Source organism: Bos taurus, chromosome 7, assembly GCF_002263795.3.
Source record: "Bos taurus isolate L1 Dominette 01449 registration number 42190680 breed Hereford chromosome 7, ARS-UCD2.0, whole genome shotgun sequence".
Classification (NCBI taxonomy): domain Eukaryota; kingdom Metazoa; phylum Chordata; class Mammalia; order Artiodactyla; family Bovidae; genus Bos; species Bos taurus.
This window is the reverse complement of record NC_037334.1, coordinates 10,782,453-10,806,755: the sequence shown is the minus strand read 5'-3', so window position 1 is coordinate 10,806,755 and position 24,303 is coordinate 10,782,453. Positions and strand designations below refer to the sequence as shown.

At 39.8% G+C, this 24,303-nt stretch overlaps 1 protein-coding gene across 4 annotated transcripts in view; it reads right to left on the bottom strand.

Annotated features, from left to right (window-relative positions):
• LOC100299045 (adhesion G protein-coupled receptor E2) overlaps nucleotides 1–24,303 on the bottom strand; it is a 295,684-nt gene that overhangs the window by 236,797 nt on the left and 34,584 nt on the right. For all 4 annotated transcript variants that reach the window (XM_059888533.1, XM_059888532.1, XM_059888531.1 and 1 more), the window contains 2 exons: nucleotides 6,618–6,684; nucleotides 6,262–6,353 (listed from right to left, as the gene is read on the bottom strand). In XM_059888533.1, coding sequence (XP_059744516.1) covers nucleotides 6,262–6,353; nucleotides 6,618–6,684 — 159 coding nt within the window. The remainder of the gene's footprint in view (nucleotides 1–6,261; nucleotides 6,354–6,617; nucleotides 6,685–24,303) is intronic.

Sequence of the window (24,303 nt, the reverse complement as noted above, 5' to 3'; positions counted from 1 at the left end):
GTCCTATGGACAAATGTGGCAGGAACAATTATGTTCCCCCCCCCTATCGGGAAAAGCAAACCTTTTTAAAGAGGACATTTATTGGGGACCCCTTTTCCCCACCAAGCTCCCCTTAAGGTTCACTTCACACTCCCACTTTCACACCCCACATTCACTCGTTCTCACCTCTCTCCACTCCTTCCTGGTAAAAATCCCAGTGAACATTAAATTTCTAAAGAGGTTTAGGCAGACCTTTGTTCCAGGAAATCTGTGCATATCTGATGCTCTTTCTTTTGCATTTCTACCATTATCTTTTCTAAATTATGCATCTTACTGTTTTGTTGTATTAGTCATTTGAGTAGATCATGAGTTTATGAAAATAGATATCTCGCCTTTGTGATGCTTTAATGCCCAGACCCAACACAGAGTGTGATGCATGGTACTTCCCAGGAACATTGTTGAATGAAATTAGTATCTCCACAGAGGATCATAAAGATTTTGCAACTTATGAGTGTCGCTTCCCTTTCCATCCAAATCAAAATGTCATTCTAGACCTCAGTGGCATTTCTATTGTGGAGCATCATTGACAGCAAAGAATAAAACCATCACAACCCAGTCTGAGAAGTCATTACCAACAGGAAAGGAAGAGCATCCATGAGTGAAGATGAGATTGCTCTGGTTGTATCAGGAACTTACTTTTCCTCCTATCAGGATGCTGACATTTAAGCCACAGCTCGCTCTCTCATCTTGGGATGCACTGGTTTCTTCTGGGGAATCTGCCTGCCGGTCATGGCCTACCTCTCACCATCATCAACAGCCTGCAGGGCGTCTCATCTTCCTGGTGTACTGCCTCCTCAGCCAGCAGGTACCACTGTCTTGACTCCCTGTCAGGACCATCCCACCTCACTCCTCTCAGGTGAGCTGACTCAGAGCATGCTTTGCAGGCCCGTGAGCAATACAGGAAGTGGTTGAAAAGAATCAGGAAACAAAGCCGAGTCTGAGAAGTACACCTCTCCAGCAGGACCATGTCTGATGGTTGCAAACACAGTGAGGTAAGAATGCACTCCCCCCAGAGCACTTCACTAACAATTCATTGATCAGCATATGCCTAGCACACTGGACAGCTGGTATGAGCTGTTGCTATCTTAGGATGGCTTACCCTTGTTTACTGTTGTGACTCATCTCAAGTGGCATGGTGGTAAAAAAATCTGCCTGTCAATGCAGAAGATGCCAGATACCTGGGTTTGAACCCTGAGTCACGAAGATCCCCTAGGTAGAAAATGGCAATGATCTCAGTATTCTTGCCCGGAAATTCCATGACAAAGAGCCTGGCAGGTACAGTCCATTGGGTTGCACACATCGGACACTACTGAGCATGCACGCATGTGCACCCACACACACAACACACACACACCACTAGCAGTGTCTCAGTTTGTTTACAAAAATGTATTTCCTTGTTTCCTTCGGGGAACTGTGTCCATCTTGACTCATATCAGTATTCTTATTGAAAACCTACTATGTGCCATGCATGGTCACTAAATAAGCAACTATCAATGATCTGAAATGGTGAGATACATTCTATTCAGAGTCACATTATCCTACATTTTGCTGTACACTGTCTCTATGGTAACACTCAGCAGCACCCCTCAAAAAATGCCGAAAATGGGGAGATTATGTACTTATCTGTGCACCAAAGAGAAAGCTGTTAGCTGGAATTTTAGACTTTCTTAACAAGACTGCCTGATATTGGGGCACTCTTGTGCTATGCTGTGTGTGTCTGTGCTGTGCTGTGCTGTGCTCACTTCAGTCGTGTCCGATTCTGTGCTTTCCTATGGACTACAGCACGCAGGATCCTCTTTCCATGGGATTCTCCGGCAAGAATACTGGAGTGGGTTGTCATGCACTCCTCCGGGGGATTTCCCAATCCAGGGATCAAATGCAGGTCTCCTGCACTGCAGACAGATTCTTTACCCTGAGACATTCGGAAAGCCCCTTGGTCCCTCTACCCCACAGAAAAAGATAGCAGTAGGACCAAGATAACTCATGAGAGTGATGACCAAGACAACACTACTGGTTTAGACTTACAAACTTATTTTCCTTATATTTTCCTGACCTCTTCCATCTTCTATTTAATGCCTTCAATCTTCCCTCTCACTGAAAGGAAACTACTATTGGCCTTGGAAGCCCTTCTGCATTTCTCACATTACCTGTCCCAACTTCCATAAGCACTGATTCCACCATTGAATCTTCTACCACTTTGCCCTTTCTCAACAAATGTTCTCAGCACTATTTCACAAAGAAAATCAACCTTGTGGTGATGATATTTGTGAACTCTATGCCAGAAAAAATATCAGTGTTCATCCTCTTGTGTCATTGAGACAATGAACCTTCTCCTCTCTGAGAAATTATTCCACCTCTGCTTTGAATACCATTATTAATGCTTATCAATTTCCCTTATCTTTTCACACATATTCTCTCATTCTCTCTTCCCCTTACCCGTTCTCCCTCACTCTTTCCTCTCATTTTCACAGTATATTTTCCCATAGCCATGGATATATGTTTGGTTCTCTCTGTCTTTACAAAGATGTACTACTTGGCCTATTTCTAGCTACCAGTCAAGAGTTGACATTCTTCTTATTTCCCTGCCTTAAACTCAATGCCTTCAGCCTACCAGGGTCCAGCCCTGGTTGGATCCAGGGATTCCCTCGGAGGACAGCGTTAGCGAAAGAGAATAGCAAAAAGGGAGGACAAAGGCTTGATCTAACTGGTTTACCCAGAAGCCAATAAAACCTGTGCATCAGATTTGCACTGACCACGGAGGCCACAGGCCCCTCTCAAATCGTGGAAAGTGCCCCACCTTAGGCACCTTCTCGAGGGTCTTAGAAGCAGGCAAATAAGTGGTCTCAGAGGGCCCCACGCTTCCAAGTTAGTCATCCTGAAGGAAGAACAGAGAAGAAAACGAGAGAAAAGGAAACAGAGAAAGAATGAACAGGAGACCAAGCCTGATGAGCAAGGCCCACAACTTTATTTTCCAAAGTGCTTTTATACCTTAAGTTCTGCCATAGAGGATAATAGGGGTAGAGAGTCATGCAAGGTCAGCAGTCCTTGACCCTTATCGAAGCCAGGCTTTCTTTCTGCACTATCATCTATGCGCTTTAGATGATTTACATCACCTTCTGGCCAAGAGGGCCTGTTAACATTTTATGACCCTTTTTCTGAATAATGGTTTATCAATCAGAAAACTTATTTTCTCTAAAGGTGATTATTCTAAAGTCAGGGCACCCTTCGAAAGCAATTAGAAGTTGCATTCCTGTAGGGCAAAAGGTGGTGGCTATAAAATAAAAGAATTAACTCAAGGTCCAAGGTTATAACCCAAGGTTATACTATTATTTTCCTTATACCAACTATATCAATTAATATACTCCCAAGGACACAATACAGGGGATGTGGAAACTTGGCAGCAAGTATGGCTCAAAATAAAACCCTCCACCAGTGCTATTCTAATAATTTCTTAATCTCCGAGATGCTCTGCATTGTTAGATATCTTAAGCTTCCCGTGCCTCTCTGTTGGAGCTGTGAACAATCACATGTGTAGCTGCAGGAATCTGAACAAACCTGTCAGGCAAGCTAAAAGTCATCAGAGGGTTGAATTGGAACACACCTATTATACCTTGGAGACTTATTACTAGAGCTCTAAGTTGATTTCTTCAGAGAAAGGTGGTCGGGGATAGCCCTCGCCCCCCCCCCATTAATGCAGAAAAGTTGGTGAAAGTTGTGAAATAGTAAAACAGACAGATTTTGGTTAGGGGTCGATGCTTGGGCAGGTCCAGGCGGCTCTCGAGTCCTGATTCTTTGATGTCAGGTCCTCTCCATGATCCTTTGTCATGGTGGGAACTCCCGTGCTGCTCCCAACAAATTTAAGTTTCTTTCCCTATAGTTACTAAAACAAATATCTCTTAGATTTACAATGATCTTCATCTCCAGAAAGTCTATCAACAATTTCTGATCATTCTCTGCTTTTCTCATAAAACACTCCATCCTTATCCTCACTAGATTCTACTTACACATCTCTTTGTCTTTCTCCATTCTCTCTTGCTAATCTCTGTCTCCTTTGTAGTTCCATACAAGTGATTGGTCCAGAACAACTTTAATCCTGTTTTTTCTTTTCTCCTAGACAACATTTATTCCTTAGACTCAGTCACAATAGCTGCAAATGGTGACCATTAGTTTCTTTATCTCTTACTTCTCTCCTCTTAAATCTAAAAGGAGTATGGAGTATTTGACATTTTGGTATCTCAAAGTCTTCATCAACTCAGCTTTCAATTTAAGGCTTGCAATCTTTACCCTAATCCAGTTCTTTCTCGGTGTCCTTCTCAATCTTCATGATACCACATTCATCCTTTGGACAAATTGGATCCTGAAGTTACTCTCAACAGCTATCTTATTACCATCACAACATACCACCTTTGATCTTTTTGTTCTATCTTTTCAATATGTCCACAATCTCTCCTGCTATCTCAACTTCCATCACCTCCTCTTAGCCAGGTGCCAGCTTGCCTAAACACCTGCTATGCTCACCTACTGATTATTCTTTCCATCCTTGTCACCTCCCAATCATCCTTTACCCAGAAATCAGAAAGATCTTTTCAAAACACAAATAAAATCATTGCACTCTTTGGTAAAAACATACATATAGGGTCAAAACCAAGAGCCATACATCAGTGGAATTTGTTTGATTCATCTCCTGCTTTCCTCTCCAGCTCCATATACCATGTACTCACCATTATCCAGCCACATCAAATTTCTTTCAATATTTGAAAATTCAATGTGCCTCTTTGGGCAAAGGCTTGCACATATTCCTTCTCTTTAAAAACACTTTTTTATTCCTTGATTCAAAACTATGTACCTTCAGACATATCTCTATAATTAATTCCTCCATGAAGCCTGTACCTGTCAGTTAGATCATCAATTCTTCCATGTTTCTTCCAATAGCCCCTAGAGATTGTCAGATCATTGCTTTTGATTTTCTCTATTGATTAAAAGCTGTCTCTTCTAGATTTACCATCTGCAGACCATTTTGCTTTTCCTGTCTGTTATATCTTCAATATTCACACAGTGCCAGACATGTAGAACTACTCAATGCATAATTGCTACATGATTGGTTAAATTATGAGTGAATAATCTGCACCTGAAAGAAGGGAGAAACTTATTATTCATCAATCTCTCTCTCCAGTGTTTAACATTTTCCAAATGATCAGAAATTATTACTAAACAAAAATGAAATGAATAACTCATGATCATTGAAGGGGTAAAAATATCAGAATAATTATGATTATTTTATGGTGCCTCTTCCTTTAGAAATATCAAGTAATTCTCTCTCCTACTATTTTTTTTTTATATTAACCATCCTGTCTACCAATTAAACCCAAGTATTTTATGATCCAGAGCATTGTGTAGATCCTAGTTCCCAGGCTGAAACAAATCTGGAATGAAATATTCTCAACCAAGTGTTGCTATGAGCTGGTCAAATGTCTTTTCAAATTGTTTCAAAATTGTGAAACATTTAAACTCTCAGTTGCCTCATTTGTCTCCTCCTCCAAATTAAGCACATTTTCTTAGATTAACAATCAGGACTAACCACATAGTTCCTTTGCAGACTCTAAGTGGGTCAAGTCTTGGTGGGACGGGCCTGAACATCCTCTCACACTAAATTCTGATTCAGCCAAGGTTGCAGAGTGTAACCTAGTGGGAGTTAATGTGGCTTCCCTCATACAATTGATGCTGTCCACATGGGAGACCCACAGATCTAAGAGATTCAATGACTTGCTCTACCACAGCCCTGTCCCACTCATGGATTCACTCATTCAGAGAGAATAGAAAAAAATCATGAGTCTCTGCTTAAGGGAATGCATAACGGTGTGTGACTCTCCATGTTCTTGGAGTCAATTCAGCCTCAGCAAGGCATAACCTGTCCCTGGGAGACACAGAACAGAATTCTGAGCTTCCCTCCTTTAGAATCCAAGAAAACTTGCACTTCCATAGTGGAGTTTTTGCTGACAAAGTCAGAGAATGTTGCTGAGGGAGTCACAAGGTCACAAACTGGAATTAGAGATGGGTAGAGAACACCACTGGGTCTGAACTTGCTGCCTTAGGACACCTCCATTCATTTTACTCTGGCTTTCCTTAGAAAACCTGAGAATGGACACAAGGAGCTGTTCAGGCACATGCCTTCACTTTTGCAACCACACATCTGCAGGGCTGTCAGTGTCTTTTCCATCTTACCTCGTGTCCTGGAGGGTGGACACCTCACTATTGAGGGAACAGAGTTTTCTTTTCAAAATCCAAAGGGTCATCAGAAAGAAGGCTAAATTGACCTTCAGGAAACCAGAAAAGATTTATTGAGTAAAATTTCAGTCCCTGTACAGCCTGTCCAACATCATTTCCACACTTAAGTAGTTTCTATTTTTAGCCATATTAGTGTGTTTTAAGAATGGTGTTAGAAAATGCAACCAAACCCATGATAACCCAGGAACACTCCTGTTCTTGTCCCCTCTGTCACCAACCCATGCCCCCCACTTTTTGTTCTCTTTAAATGATGCTTAGCTGAGTATTAAAGATGCTTTGATGTCATCACTCACAGAGAAGATGGCACAGACTGGTCCAAGGAAACCCCATTTAAATCCCTTTTCTGAGTGGAGCCAGCAGCTGAGAAGGGAGAGAATAAAAAATGCATTTGTGATCAAGAAGATGTGGTACATATTTACAATGGAATATTAGTCAGAAGGAACTAAATAATGCCATCTGCAGTGACATGAATGGACCTAGAGATTGTCATACTAAGTGAAGTAAGTCAGATAGAGAAAGACAAATATCATATGATATTGCTTATATGCAGTATCTTAAAAAAAGTATGTAAATGAACCTATTTACAAAACAGAAATAAAGTCGCAGATGTAGAAAACAAGCTTATAGTTACCAAGCGGGAAAGGGGGGAATAAATTGGATGACTAGGATTGACATATACAGGCTACTATATTTAAAACAGATAAGTAATAAGGACCTACTGTAGAGCTCAGGGTACTGTACTCAATACTTTGTAATGACCTATATGCAAAAAGAATCTGAAAAGGGGCTGAATATATGTATATGGATAATTGATTCACTTTGCTGTACAGTAAAAACTAACACAACATTGTTAATCATCTATATTCCAATGAAAATTAATTTAAAAATGAATTTGCATTGCATATGAGTGCATATATATGGAATCTAGAAAAATGGTACTGGTGAATTTATTTGTAGATCAGAAACAGAGACACAGACATAGAGAACAGACTTGCAGACAGAATGTGGGGTGAATTGAGAGAGCAGCATTGAAACGTATACATTACCATGTGTAAAATAGTTAGTGGGAAATTGTTGCATAACACAGGGAACTCAACCCAATGCCTGTGACAACCTAGAGTCATAGGATGGGGGTGGGTGGGTGGGAGGGAGTATCAAGAAGGGGAAATGTATGCATATTTACGGGTGATTCACATTGTTGTATGGCAGAAACAAATAGGACACTGCAAGACAATTATCCTCCAATTAAAAACAGATATTTAGTTTCATTTTTTTAACAAGTGGTTGACCAGTGTTCCCAGCACCACTTGTTGAAGAGATTGTCTTTAATCCATTGTATATTCCTGCCTCCTTTGTCAAAGATAAGGTGTCCCTAGGTGCGTGGATTTATCTCTGCGCTTTCTATTTTGTTCCATTGATCTATATTTCTGTCTTTGTGCCAGTACCATACTGCCTTGATGACTGTGGCTTTGCAGTAGAGCCTGAAGTCAGGCAGGTTGAGTCTTCTAGTTCCATTCTTCTTTCTCAAGATTGCTTTGGCTATTTGAGGTTTTTTGTATTTCCATACAAATTATGAAATTATTTGTTCTAGCTCTGTGAAGAATACCGTTGGTAGCTTGATAGGGATTGCATTGAATCTATAAATTGCTTTGGGTAGTATACTCATTTTCACTATATTGATTCTTCCAATCCATGAACATGGTATATTTTTCCATCTATTAGTGTCCTCTTTGATTTCTTTCACCAGTGTTTTATGCTGCTGCTGAGTCGCTTCATTCATGTCCGACTCTGTGCGACCCCATAGACAGCAGCCCATGAGGCTCCCCCAGCCCTGGGATTCTCCAGGCAAGAACACTGGAGTGGGTTCCCATTTCCTTCTCTGATGCATGAAAGTGAAAAGTGAAAGTGAAGTCGCTGAGTCTTGTCTGACTCTTAGCGACCCCATGGACTGCGGCCCACCAGGCTCCTCTGTTCATGGGATTTTCCAGGTGAGAGTGCTGGAGTGGGGTGTCATTGCCTTCTCCGAGTGTTTTATAGTTTTATATATATAGGTCTTTATTTTCTTTAGGTAGATATATTCCTAAGTATTTTATTCTTTTCATTGCAATGGTGAATGGAATTGTTTCCTTAATTTCTCTTTCTATTTTTCTCATTATTAGTGTATAGGAATGCAAGGGATTTCTGTGTGTTGATTTTATATCCTGCAATTTTACTATATTCATTGATTAGTTCTAGTAATTTTATGGTGGAGTCTTTAGGGTTTTCTATGTAGAGGATCATGTCATCTACAAATAGTGAGAGATTTACTTCTTTGCCAATTTGGATTGCTTTTATTTCTTTTTCTGCTCTGATTGCTGTGGCCAAAACTTCCAAAACTATGGTGAATAGTAATGGTGACAGTGGGCACCCTTGTCTTGTTCCTGATTTTAGGGGAAATGCTTTCAATTTTTCACCATTGAAGATAATGTTTGCTGTGGGTTTGTCACATATAGCTTTTATTATGTTGAGGTATGTTCCTTCTATTCCTGCTTTCTGGAGAGTTTTTATCATAAGTGGATGTTGAATTTTGTCAAAGGCTTTCTCTGCATCTATTGAGATAATCATATGGTTTTTATTTTTCAATTTGTTAATGTGGTGTATTACATTGATTGATTGTGGATATTGAAGAATCCTTGCATCCCTGGGAGAAAGCCCACTTGGTCATGGTGTATGATCTTTAACTTGTAAAAGAATGAAACTAGAACACTTTCTAACACCATAAACAAAAATAAACTCAAAATGGATTAAATATCTAAACGTAAGACCAGAAACTATAAAACTCCTAGAGGAGAACATAGGCAAAACACTCTCTGACATACATCACAGCAGGATCCTCAATGACCTACCTCCCAGAATATTGGAAATAAAAGCAAAAAGAAACAAATGGGACCTAATTAAACTTTAAAGCTTCTGCACAACAAAGGAAACTATAAGTAAGGTGAAAAGACAGCCTTCAGAATGGGAGAAAATAATAGCAAATGAAGCAACTGACAAACATCTAATCTCAAAAATATACAAGCAACTCCTACAGCTCAATTCCAAAACAATAAATGACCCAATTAAAAAATGGGCCAAAGAACTAAATAGACATTTCTCCAAAAAGACATACAGATGGCTAACAAACACATGAAAAGATGCTCAACATCACTCATTATCAGAGAAATGCAAATCAAAACCACTATGAGGTACCGTTTCACGCCAGTCAGAATGGCTGTGATCCAAAAGTCTACAAATAATAAATGCTGGAGAGGGTATGGAGAAAATGGAATCCTCTTACACTGTTGGTGGGAATGCAAACTAGTACAGCCACTATAGAGAACAGTGTGGAGATTCCTTAAAAAACTGGAAATAGAACTGCCTTATGATCACCAATCCCACTACTGGGCATACACAGCGAGGAAACCAGAATTGAAAGAGACACGTGTACCCCAATGTTCATCGCAGCACTGTTTATAATAGCCAGGACATGGAAGCAACCTAGATGTCCATCAGCAGATGAATGGATAAGAAAGCAGTGGTACAGATACACAATGGAGTATTACTCAGCCATTAAAAAGAATACATTTGAATCAGTTGTAACTAGGTGGATGAAACTGGAGCCTATTATACAGAGTAAAGTAAGCCAGAAAGACAAACACCAATACAGTATACTAACGCATATATACGGAATTTAGAAAGATGGTAACTATAACCCTGTATACAAGACAGCAAAAGAGACACTGATGTATAGAACAGTCTTTTGGACTCTGTGGGAGAGGGAGAAGGTGGGATGATTTTGGAGAATGGCATTGAAACATGTATAATACCATATATGAAACGAGTTACCAGTCCAGGTTTGATGCCCGATACTGGATGCTTGGGGCTGGTGCACTGGGACGACCCAGAGGGATGGTATGGGGAGGGAGGAGGCAGGAGGGTTCAGGATGGGGAGCACGTGTATACCTGTGGCGGATTCATGTTGGTATATGGCAAAACCAATACAATATTTTAAGATTAAAAAATAAAGTAAAATATATAAAAAAATAATAAAAAAAGAAAAAAACATATTTAAAATGTGACTCCCTTAAAAAATTAAAAAAATGCATTTATCCTTAGGGATCTATAATAATTATATAATTCACTCATTAATCAAGAAGTATTGATTGTCTCTTTTTTGACAGATTCTGTGATTGTCTCTGATAATAAAGTGGTGAAGAGACTATAAATTCCATATTGGCAGGAGATACACAATTTAATGATAAAAAAGAGAGGTTATGACAATGTATCTTTGAATGTAATGCTCAGTTTTGGATCTAAGGAAATAGAATGGTTAAGGAAGATTCCCAGAAAAATCATGTTTCAGTAGAAACAAGACCAATGAGTAGATGTTCCTGAGATAATCAGGGTTGAAGCAGGGAAGTCTGTAAATGTGTTCGTTTTTGAGAGTCCTCTGAACCTAACATAGTTTTAAGAGCCTTTCTTGCATTATTCAATTTAATTTTTTATCTGCTGTAAAACTCATCCACTGCTTTTTTTTAAAAAAATTATGGTTTTATTGAGATATGATTTCACATCCAATGAAATTAACCCATTAAAACTGTACAGTTGAGTGATCTTTGGATAGTCACATAGTTGTGCAACCATCACCACAGTCTAACTTCAGAACACTTTAAACTCCTCAAAAAGAAACTGCATTCACAATAGCATGAGGAAATCCTCATTCCCACTTCCATGCATCCCAACCCTGATCCTAGCCCCCGGGTACCATTAATCAACTTTCTGTCACTATGGATCTGCCTCTTCAGGATACTCACATAAATGGAATCATACAGTATGTGGTCTTCTGTGACTAGATTCTTTCACTTAATGTTTTCAAGGTTCATTCATGTTGCAACATGGTTTTATGGCTGAAAACTCATTTTTAGTCTTTCTTCATAGCTGAATAATATTCTATTATGTGGCTATGCTACATTTTGGTATGCCTTCATCAGCTGGTGGACATTTATGTCATTCTCAGGATTTGGGTATTCTGAATAATGCTGCAATGAACACTGATGTAATTTTTTGTGTGGATTTTCATGTGTTTAGGATATATACCTAAGAATGGAATTGCTGGGTCATTTGGTACCTACATATCAAAACTTTTGAGAAATTGTTTTCTACAAGTGGTGGCACTAATTTCATCTCAACAAGCAATATATGAGGGTTCTAATTGTTCCATAACTTTTCATTTTTCAAATTGTCAGTCTTTATTTCCTTTAATCATTTAAGTGAATGAGTATGAAGTGACGTGTTCTTTTGTGGGTTTTGATTTGTATTTTCATAATGACTAATGATGTTGAACATCTTTTCATGCACTTATTGTCATTTACTTATCTTTGGAGAAATCTTTATTCAAAATTAGTGTCCTTTTTTGGGGAATGGTGGCGAGTGGTAAAGAATCTGATTTCCAATGCAGGAGATGCAAGCGACTCAGGTTTGACCCAGGGTCAGGCAGATTCCCTGGGTATGCCAACTCATTCCAGTATTCTTGCCTGGGAAATCCATGGACAGAGGAGCCTGGAAGGCTACAGTCCATGGGGTTGCAAAGAGTTGGATACATCTTAGTGACTAAGCGAGCAGGCAAGGAATCACTGTTGAACTTGGTATTAGAGACAGAAATCCTGTTTTCAGAAGAACAATACTTGACATGAATACTTAACCAGATTGAGGAGAGGGTCATAACTAGCAAACAGGCAGAAAAATTGAAAAGACAGACCTGGAGTCAAACGGAAAGAGGACTTGGCCTTTCTGAGTCACAACCAAGAAGAGACCTACAAGTGAAAGGGAGAATGTCCAGGGTTTCTGGTTCAAGATGGAGGAGTAGAAGGAGTCTGCTCATCTCCTCCTGCAAAAGCACAAAAATCACAACTAGCTGTTGAACAGCCACAGACAGGAGGATGCTGGAATCTACCAAAGAAAGATACTCCACGCCCAAAGATAAAGAAGAAATGGCAGGAGATGGTAGGAGGGGCACAATCACGATAAAATCAAATCCTATACCCACCGGGTGGGTAACCCACAAACTGGAGAACAATAATACAAAGAAGATCACCCACCATTGTGAAGGTTTGGAACTGCACGTCAGACTTCTAGCCTGGGGGCCCAAAAAGGAACTGGGAATCTTCAGAGAATCTGACTGGGAAGGCTAGTGGGATTTGATTACAAGACTTCCACAGAACTGGGGGAAACAGAGACTCTACTCTTGGAGGGCACAAACAAAACCTTGCATGCACCAAGACTCAAAGGAAAAGAGCAGTGACTCCACAGGAAACTGAACCAAAACTACCTGCAATGTTGGAGGGTATCCTGTGGAGGTGTGGGTCAGCAGGGGCTCATCACAGGGACAGAGGGGACTGGCAGCAGCTGTCTGGGAATGTCTCCTTTGGTGTAAACCCTCTTGGAGAAATTAACCTGACCACAGAGCCCATAGACCTGAGGGTTGGGTCACCTCGGCCAAAAAACTACCAGAGAGGAAGTGCAACCCCATCCATCAGCAGATAATTGGATTAAAGCTTTATTGAGTAAGGCCCTGCCCACCAAAGCATGACCCAGGTTTTCCAACCACCAGTCCCTGCCATTAGGAAGCTTACACAAAGAGAAGACGCAAGAAGAACCACAATCCCACAGCAACCAAAACAAAGCCACACCACAGAAAGTTAATCAGCATGAAAAAGCAGAAAGTTACATCTCAGATGAAGGGATACTATAAACCCCCAGAAAAACAGCTAAATGATGTGGATGTAGGCAACATTCCACAAAAAGTGTTCAGAATAATGATAATGAATATGATTCAGGATCTTGGGAAAAGTATGGAGGCAAAGATTGAGAAGATACAAGAAATGTTTACCAAAGACCTACAAGAACTAAAGAACAAAGAAGCAGAGATGAATAATACCCTAGAAGGAATCCATAACAGAATAACTGAGGCAGAAGCACGAATAAATGACCTGGAGGACAGAATGGTAGAAATAACTGCCATAGAACAGAATATAGAAGAAAGAATGAAAAGAAATGCAGGCAACCTAAGAGACCTCTGGGACATTAAACACATGAACATTCACATTATAGGGGTCCCAGAAGGAGAAGAGAGAGATAACCAACCTGAGAAAGTATTAGCTGAAAACTTCCCTAACTGGGAAAGAAAATAGTCAACCAAGTCAAGAAGCACATTGAGTCCCAAGCAGAATAAACCCAAGGAGGAACACACTGAGCTGAGACATGTGGTAATCAGATTGGCAAAAATTAAAGACAGAGATAAAATATTAAAAGCAACAAGGGAAAAATAGCAAATGACATACAAGGGAACTCCCATTAGGCTATCAGCTGATTTCTCAACAGAAACTCTACAAGCCAGAAGCAAATGGTATGATGTATTCAGAGTGATGAAAGAGAGGAATCTATAACCAAGAATACTCTACCCAGCAAGACTCTCCTTCAGATTTGATGAAGTCAAATGCTTTCCAGACAACTAAAGTTAAGAGGATTCAGTACCACCAAACCAGCTATACAACAAATGGTAAAGCAACTTCTCTAGGCAGGAAACAGAAAAGGAAAAGCCCTACATACAGAAAATGCACCCAAAACAATTATGAAAATGGTAATAGGATCATATATATCGATAATTATCTTAAATGTAAATGGATTAAGTGCACCAACCAAAAGACAGACTGGCTGAGCAGATGAAAACATGTCCAGGTATATACTTCCACTTACCACATCACTCTGCTTGACCCCCCAAATTTTATGTAATTATTTTATATTGTTAGATTAATCGTGTTCCCTTCTGTAACTATTAAATTGCCAACACCTGTTGGATCATAGAAAAAGCAAGAGAACTCCAGAGAAACATCTACTTCTGTTTCACTAACTACACTAAAGCCTTTGACTGTGTGGATCAACACAAACTGTGGAAAATTCTTAAAGAGAGGGGATTATCAGACCACCTTACCTGCTTCCTGAAAAATCTGTATGCAGGTCAAGAAGCAACAGTTAGAACCGGACATAGTACAACTGACTGGTTCCAAGTTGGGAAAGGAGTATTTTAAGGCTGAGCATTGTCACCTTGCTTATTTAACTTATATGCAGAGTACATCTAGTGAAATGCCAGGCAGGATGAGACACAAGATGGATTCAAGACTGCAGGGAAAATTATCATTAACCTCAGATATGCAGGTGACACCACCCTTAGGGCAGAAAGCAAAGGGGAGCTAAAGAGCCTCTTGATGAAAGTGAAAAGAGGAGAGAGAAAAGCTGACTTAAAACACAACATTCAAAAACTAAGATCATGGCATCTGGTTCCAGCACTTCACTGCAAATAGGTGGGAAAACAGTGGATACAGTGACAGACTTTATTTTCTAGGGTTCAAAAATCACTGCCAAACGTGACTGCACCCATGAAATTAAAAGACACTTGCTCCTTGGAAGAAAATCTATGACCAACCTAGAGAGCATATTAAAAAACAGAGACATTATTTTGCCGACAAAGGTCCCTCTAGTCAAAGCTATGCTTTTTCCAGTAGTCATGTGTAGATGTGAGTGTTGGACCATAAAGAAAGCTGAGCCCCAAAGAAGTGATGCTTTTGTACTGTGGTGTTGGAGAAGACTCTTGAGAGTCCCTTGGACAGCAAGGAGATCCAACGAGTCCATCCTAAAGGAAATCAGTGCTGAATATTCATTGGAAGGACTGATGCTGAAGCTGAAACTCCAATACTTTGGCCACCTGATGCGGAAAACTGACTCATTGGTGTCTTTCCAAGACCCTGATGCTTGGAAAGATTGAAGGCAGGAAGAGAAGGGGAAGACAGAGGATGAGACAATTGAATGGCATCACTGACTCAATGGACATGAATTTGAGCAAGCTCCAGGGGTTGATGATGGACAGGAAGCCTAAAGTTGTGCAGAGTCAGTCATGACTGAGCGACTGAACTGAACTGAACTATTACTTACTTAGTATTATTGTATCATGAATGGTCAACAAAAAAATTATAGAATTCGATATCACCCAAAATAGCATTTATTAGAAAATCTGTAATCACTTAAAATTTTTTTAATTTATTTTATTTTTTAAATTTACAATATTGTATTGGTTTTGCCATACATCAACATGAATCCACCATGGGTATACAAGTGTTCCCCATCCTTGTATTTTCCAATTATTCCAAGATGATTCTGATATACATATGGACATACACTTTTTAAAGTCCATATGTATATCAGAATCATCTTGGAATATTTGGAAAATACAAATGCCCAAGTATTGCATTTCTTTTTTTTTTTGCCAGAGCTCCAGATATGTTTCTAATGAGCAGCCACATTTAAAAACAACTGGACCTTTTACTTTTATCTCGTTTGCTTCACTTTTTATTTCATATTCATGGCTCCCATTTCATTTAGTTTATGTTTTCCAATTTCTTCATCTCTTATTTTTTTTGACATTCTTTCTCAAGCCTTTATCAAGTGTAGTTCAAAAGGTTTAGTATACATGTATATAAATAATATGTGTAATATATATTTTCAAAAACATTAATTTTTGCCTAACTAAAAATTTTATGACATTTTGATTCCACTTGCTTGACTTAGTATGAATAGAATGCTAGATTTCTAATTAAAAAAATGGATATGCAACAAGAAACAAAAGTTTACTGTATAGCACAGGGAACTGTAGTCAATATTTTGTATAGTGACCTATAACAGAAAATAATTAAAAAATATTATATGTGTACATGTATAACTGAATCACACACACACAAATGAATTCTACTTTTGTAATTTAGTAATGTTCATCCTTTTGCCAGTTTTTCTAAATGTCCTATGGACATCTAAGAAAAGCATATAAGATTCAAACTTTTAAACATATTTGTGTAGCATATGATTAATATAAATGCATTAAATATGAAGGTCGACACTGAAATCAGATTGATTATATTCATTGCAGCCAAAGATGGGGAAGCTCTATACAGTCAGCAAAAACAAGACTGGGAGCTGACTATGGCTGGGATCATGAACTCCTTATTGCCAAATTCAGACTGAAATTGAAGAAAGTGAAGAAAACCACTAGACCAATCAGGTATGACCTAAATCAAATCCCTTATGACTATACAGTGGAAGTGAAAAATAGATTTAAGGAACTAGATCTGATAGAGTGCCTGATGAACATGGACGTAAGTTCGTGATATTGTACAGGAGACAGGAATCAAGACCATACTCAAGAAAAAGAAATGCAAAAAAGCAAAATGGTTGCCCGGAGAGGCCTTACAAATAGCTGTGAAAAGACGGGAAACGAAAAGCAAAGGAGAAAAGGAAAGGTATAAGAATCTGAATGCAGATTTCCAAAGAATAGCAAGGAGAGAAAAGAAAGCCTTCCTCAGTGATCAATGCAAAGAAATAGAGGGAAACAATACAATGGGAAAGGCTAGATATTTCTTCAAGAAAATTAGAGATACCAAGGGAACATTTCATGCAAAGATGGGCTCAATAAAGGACAGAAATGGTATGGACCTAACAGAAGCAAAAGATATTAAGAAGAGGTGGCAAGAATACACAGAGGAACTGTACAAAAAAGATCTTCATGACCAAGATAGTCACGATGGTGTGATCACTCACCTAGAGCTAGATATCCTGGATTGTGAAGTCAAGTGGGCCTTAGAAAGCATCACTATGAACAAAGCCAGTGGAGGTGATGGAATTCCAGTTGAGCTATTTCAAATTCTCAAAGATGATGCTATGAAAGTGCTACACTCAATATGCCAGGAAATTTGGAAAACTGAGCAGTGGCCACAGGACTGGAAAAGGTCAGTTTTCATTCCAATCCCAAAGAAAGGCAATGCCAAAGAATGCTCACACTACCGCACAATTGCACTCATCTCACATGCTAGTAAAGTAATGCTCAAAATTGTCCAAGCCAGGCTTCAGCAATATGTGAACTGTGAACTTCCAGATGTTCAAGCTGGTTTTAGAGAAGGCAGAGGAACCAGAGACCAAATTGCCAACATCCGCTGGATCATGGAAAAAGCAAGAGAGTTCCAGAAAAACATCTATTTCTGCTTTATTGACTACACCAATGTCTTTGACTGTGTGGATCATAGGAAACTGTGGAAAATTCTGAAAGAGATGGGAATACAAGACCACCTGACCTGCCTCTTGAGAAACCTGTATAGATTAGGAAGCAACAGTTAGAACTGGCCATGGAACAACAGACTGGTTCCAAATAGGAAAAGGGGTACGTCAAGGCTGTATATTGTCATCCTGCTTATTTAACTTATATGCAGAGTACATCATGAGAAACGCTGGGCTACATGAAGCACAAGCTGGAATCAAGATTGTTGGGAGAAATATCAATAACCCCAGATATGCAGATGACACCACCCTTATGGCAGAAAGTGAAGAGGAACTCAAAAGCCTCTAGATGAAAATGAAAGTGGAGAGTGAAAAAGTTGGCTTAAAGCTCAACATTCAGAAAACGAAGATCATGGCATCTGGTCCCATCACTTCATGGTAGATAGATGGGGAAACAGGGGAAACAGTGTCAGACTTTATTTTTTGGGGCTCCAAAATCACTGCAGATGGTGATTGCAGCAATGAAATTAAAAGACGCTTACTCCTTGGAAGGAAAGTTATGACCAACCTAGATAGCATATTGAAAAGCAGAGACATACTTTGCCAACAAAGGTCCATCTAGTCAAGGCTATGGTTTTTCCAGTGGTCATGTATGGATATGAGAGTTGGACTATAAAGAAAACTTTAGAGTGCCAAATAATTGATGCTTATGAACTGTGGTGTTGGAAACGACTCTTGAGAGTCCCTTGGACTGCAGGGAGATCCAACCAGTCCATTCTAAAGGAGATTAGTCCTGGGTGTTCACCGGAAGGACTGATGTTGAAGCTGAAACTCCAATACTTTGGCCACGTGATGTGAAGAGCTGACTCATTGGAAAAGACCCTGATGCTGGGGAAGATTGAGGGTAGGAGGAGAAGGGGATGATAGAGGATGAAATGGTTGGATGGCATCATTGTTTCGATGGACAACAGTTTGGGTGGACTCTGGAGCTGGTAATGGACAGGGAGGCCTGGCGTGCTGTGGTTCATGGGGTCGCAAAGAGTCAGACATGACTGAGCAACTGAACTGAACTGAACTATTTAAATGTATTGGTTTTGCCATATATCGAAATGAATCCACCACAGGCATACATGTGTTCCCCATCCTGAACCCACCTCCCTCCTCCCTTCCCATACCATCCCTCTGGGTCGTTCCACTGCACCAGCCCCAAGCATCCAGTATCGTGCATCGAACCTGGACTGGCGACTCATTTCATATATGATATTATATATATTCCAATGCCATTCTCCCAAATCATCCCACCTTCTCACTCTCCCACAGAATCCAAAAGACTGTTCTATACATCAGTGTCTCTTTTGCTGTCTCGTATACAGGGTTATTGTTACCATCTTTCTAAATTCCATATATATGTGTTAGTATACTGTATTGGTGTTTTTCTTTCTGGCTTACTTTACTGTGTATAATAGGCTCCAGTTTCATCCACCTCATTAGAACTGATTCAAATGTCTTCTTTTTAATGGCTGAGTAATACTCCATTGTGTATCTGTACCACTGCTTTCTTATCCATGCATCTGCTGATGGACATCTAGGTTGCTTCCATGTCCTGGCTAGTATAAACAGTGCTGCGATGAACATTGGGGTACACGTGTCTCTTTCCCTTCTGGTTTCCTCAGTGTGTATGCCCAGAAGTGGGATTGCTGATCATAAGGCAGTTCTATTTCCAGTTTTTTAAAGAATCTCCACACTGTTCTCCATAGTGGGTGTACTAGTTTGCATTCCCACCAACAGTGTAAGAGGGTTCCCTTTTCTCCACACCCTGTCCAGCATTTATTACTTGTAGACTTTTGGATAGCAGCCATTCTGACTGGCGCGAAATGGTACCTCATAGTGGTTTTGATTTGCATTTCTCTGATAATGAGTGATGTTGAGCATCTTTTCATGTGTTTGTTAGCCATCTGTATGTCTTTTTGGAGAAATGTCTATTTAGTTCTTTGGCCCATTTTTTAATTGGGTCATTTATTGTTTTGGAATTGAGCTGTAGGAGTTGCTTGTATATTTTTGAGATTAGTTGTTTGTCAGTTGCTTCATTTGCTATTATTTTCTCCCATTCTGAAGGCTGTCTTTTCACCTTGCTTATAGTTTCGTTTGTTGTGCAGAAGCTTTTAAGTTTAATTAGGTCCCATTTGTTTCTTTTTGCTTTTATTTCCAATATTCTGGGAGGTGGGTCATAGAGGATCCTGCTGTGATGTATGTCGGAGAGTGTTTTGCCTATGTTCTCTTCTAGGAGTTTTATAGTTTCTGGTCTTACATTGAGATCTTTAATCCATTTTGAGTTTATTTTTGTGTATGGTGTTAGAAAGTGCTCTAGTTTCATTCTTTTACAAGTGGTTGACCAGTTTTCTCAGCACCACTTGTTAAAGAGATTGTCTTTAATTCATTGTCTATTCTTGCCTCCTTTGTCAAAGATAAGGTGTCCATATGTGTGTGGATTTATCTCTGGGCTTTCTATTTTGTTCCATTGATCTATATTTCTGTCTTTGTGCCAGTACCCTACTGTCTTGATGACTGTGGCTTTGTAGTAGAGCTTGAAGTCAGGCAGGTTGATTCTTCCAGTTCCATTCTTCTTTCTCAAGATAGCTTTGGCTAGTCGAGGTTTTTTGTATTTCCATACAAATTATGAAATTATTTAAATTATTAAGACATCATTCAAGATGCTCCTCTATTATTTTTTTATGCAGTTGATAAAATATTCTGAGAAATATTAATATGCCTCACTATATTTTTTTTCTTTTTCTTCATATTTCTTTTGATTCTTGCTTTATGTGTCTTTGTTCTTTGTTGATAAGGTGTTTAATGGTTTATGATGTCTACTGTCTTTTTGAATTTACCTTTTATCTTTAAAATATTAATATTTGTTTCATTTAAAATAAATAAATTAAAAAAATGAGCATGTCCACAGAGACTAATGGGTTAATTTGTCTCAGGTTCCAGCACTTTCAAGTCTGGAGTGAGAGGCTGTTCCCAATATGAGCCTGGAGAGTAAACCCATCCTGGGATAGTTTGTGTGGTGAATGTGGGTGGAGAGTCATGGCTTGGCAGGGGAGGGTCTTATAAGGTCTTAGGACTTTCTCCTCTTCTAACTCCCAAAGGCTATGTCCATTGTTAAATTGAGTTATTTGTCTTTTCTTGTTGAGTTATTCAATATAATTTTAACAACAGTGAAAAGCAGAAATTCTCTTATCGAGTAACTGATTAGAAACTGAAGCATAGAGAAATGAAGTCTATTGCTCAAGGTTTTACAGATAGAAATCACTGTTGGTCTTCAGTTCAGTTCAGTTCAGTCGCTCAGTCGTGTCTGACTCTTTGCGACCCCATGAATCGCAGCATGCCAGGCCTTCCTGTCCATCACCAACTCCCGGAGTTCACTCAGACTCATGTCCATCGAATCAGTGATGCCATCCAGCCATCTCAGCCTCTGTCGTCCCCTTCTCCTTCTGCCCCCAATCCCCCCCAGCATCAGAGTCTTTTCCAATGAGTCAACTCTTTGCATGAGGTGGCCAAAATACTGGAGTTTCAGCTTTAGCTTCATTCCTTCCAAAGAAAACCCAGGGCTGATCTCCTTCAGAATGGACTGGTTGGATCTTCTTGCCGTCCAAGGGACTCTCAGGAGTCTTCTCCAACACCACAGTTCCAAAGCATCAATTCTTTGGCGCTCAGCCTTCTTCACAGTCCAACTCTCATATCCATACATGACCATAGGAAATACCATAGCCTTGACTAGCCGGACCTTCGTTGGCAAAGTAATGTCTCTGCTTTTCAATATGCTATCTATGTTGAACATAACTTTCCTTCCAAGGAGTAAGCGTCTTTTAAGTCTTACATTACTGTAAACTCGAGAGTGAGACATTCTAGAACAACAGAGAGCATGGTGGGACATTTCAGGAAAATATAGCAGCCACTGAGAAGAATGAAGTACACTTCACTGCATTAAGTTTGAGAAAACTGAAGTGTTCAAGGATTCCTGGAGAGAGCTCAGTTGACACAGATAAACATCACTTTAGCAGCATGGTATGGTTAAGCGTGCATGTTCTGGGAGAATGACTTCCTGAACAGGAGACTGAAGACCTTGGTAAACTTGAACTTCTCCTAAAACAACCAAAATACAAGCAAAACAACTAAAACCAACCATTTCAAAACTGGCAGTTATCCAAGGCCACAGAACAAACTGAAAGTTGTTGATCCAAGAGAAACTGTGGAACCTCAATAAGATGGGGGAAAAAGTCTGCGATATTTCCCTTTGAACTATTTCCATTCCATCTCTCCCCAGCTAAGTGGTGCAGCAGCCAAAAGCTAATAGCATTGTAGGCAGTAAAGATGTGTGACTGTTTTTGGAGCTTCATTAAAAGCATCATATTATACCCAGAGCACAGTCAATATCTTTTTCTGACTCTTTAACTCCCTGGGAACTCTTTTTTAAAATAACTAAATTTATTTTTAATTGAAGGATAAGTGCTTTACAATATTGTGTTAGTTTTTGTCATATATCAACATGAATCAGCTGTCGACTAAAAAAAAGGGTGTTTATCTTGAGAGTTGTGAGTTAGTTTTATTTGGGGCAAAATGAGGACTGCAGCCCAGGGAGGGGCAGCATCTCAGACAGTTCTGAGAGACTGCTCCAAAGCAGCAGTGGGGGAAAGTCAATATATAAGGTTGTGGTGAAGGGGGAGTTCAATGCCATGAAAAACTCATTTTACAAAAGGCTTTTGTTAGTCATGAGGATGTCACCATGAAGGGATTTAGTTCTTCTCTAGATGAGAAGCACTAAATGAGGAGATGCAAGGATTGACATCATAAAATCTGTTCCTAAAATCATCCAACTATCTAAAGACCTGTCCCACTAGATTCCCTGGAGCACAGAGTGTCTCACTCTACCCTAAACTCCCTCAGGCATTGTTGAAGGTCAACATTATAGCAGCATGGGTTTCCATCTCCATAGAGGCAGATGGCAAATGCCTTTGTTGTTCAGCCATTAGCAATGCTCTTGGTAAGTGCCGATTTGTAGTTGACACAGCCATAGGTACACCTAAGACCCTTCCCTCTTGAACCTCTCTCCCACCACATCCCACCCTTCTAGGTTGTTACAGACCCCCGATTTGAGATCCCTGAGCCACACAGCCAATTCCCACTGAGTATCTATTTTACATATGGTAATGTATATGTTTCCATGTTGCACTCTACATACATTCCATCCTCACCTCCTTCCCCACAACACCATCCATAAGTCTGTTCTCTGTATCTGTGTCCCGACTGCTGTTTAGTCACTCAGTCATGTCTGACTGTTTGTGATGCTCTGGACTGTAGCCCGCCACGCTCCTCTGTCCATGCAATTTAGAAGGCAAGAATACTGGAAAGGGTTGCAGTTTCCTTCTCTGGGGGATCTTCCTGACTCAGGGATTGAACCCGTGTCCCCTTTATTGGTAGGCAGATTCTGGGAAGCCATTGGTGCCCTGAAAATAGGTTCAGCGGTACCACCTTTCTAGATTCCATGTATATGTGTTAATATATGATTTTTGTTTCCTCTGACTTACTTCAGTCTGTATACTGGGTTCTAGGTTCATCCACCTCACTAGCACTGACTCAAATTCATTCCTTATCATGACTGAGTAATATTCCACTGTGTATATGTACCATAGCTTCTTTGTCCATTCATCTGTCGATGGACATCTAGATTGCTTCCATGTTCTAGCTATTGTAAATAGTGCTGCAATGAACATTGGGGTACATTTATTTTTTACAATTTTGGCTCCCTGAGAACTCTTTAGTCTCCAGCTTTGGTGGTTTTTTGATTTGGGTGACAGCTCATCTTAGTGAGGGACATAACAAAAGCCCACCTTTAGGACATTACCAAAATAATACAAATTACTGTCACATCTCCAGTTTCCCAAAGATATGATCTCAGGTGGAGTCAACTAGATTGTGAATTTAAAAGGAAGTATTGGAGAAAATCAGGGACATGGGGAAGTTTGGAAAGCTCTGAAATATTCCCAGAAATCCATGGATGCACAAGGATATGCCCATGCTCAGTGAAGACCTGAGAAAGAAGACAACAGTCTCTCATCTCTGGCTGATCTTGAGGCTTGTGCAGTCAGGAAGTGAAAGCCCACACTGTTAAATAATCTTCCTGAAGTCTGAAGATGTGGCTTCACACACAGATTCCTTTGTGGAAGTGTGCAAAACATACAGGCAAAGCATTTAAGGAAATCTCCAATTAAAAAAAAAAAGAAAGAAATCTTATGGCCAAACACTGGTTGGCCACTAGATTATACTGAACCAGATATGAGATCCTAGGCACTGAGAACTAAAAAATAAAAACAAGAACCTAAACTAGAACTCAAAGGCCACACACTGCAGGCAATTATCAATACACAGAACTAGTCTAGGAATGTCATTAAACTATTAAACAAAGAGCAGCAAACTAATAACAGGAAACGTTGGAAGGCAGAGGGATCTGATAACTCGAGTGTTACAACGTATTATCTAAAACATCTAGTTTTAAACAATAATTATAATATCCCTGGTGGCTCAGCTGGTAAAGAATCTGCCTGCAATGTCGGAGACCTGGGTTCGATACCTGGATTGGGGAGATCCCCTGAAGTGAACCGCTACCCACCCCAGTATTCTGGCCTGGAGAATTCCATGGATTTTATAGTCCATGAGGTTGCAAAGAGATGGACATGACTGAGACTTACTTCTAAGGAACATACAAATAAACAAGAAAATATGCTATATACACAGGAAAAAAAGAAGGAGAAGTGTCTCCGAGAGGCACAGATAAAGAGGATGTGGTACATATACACAATGGAA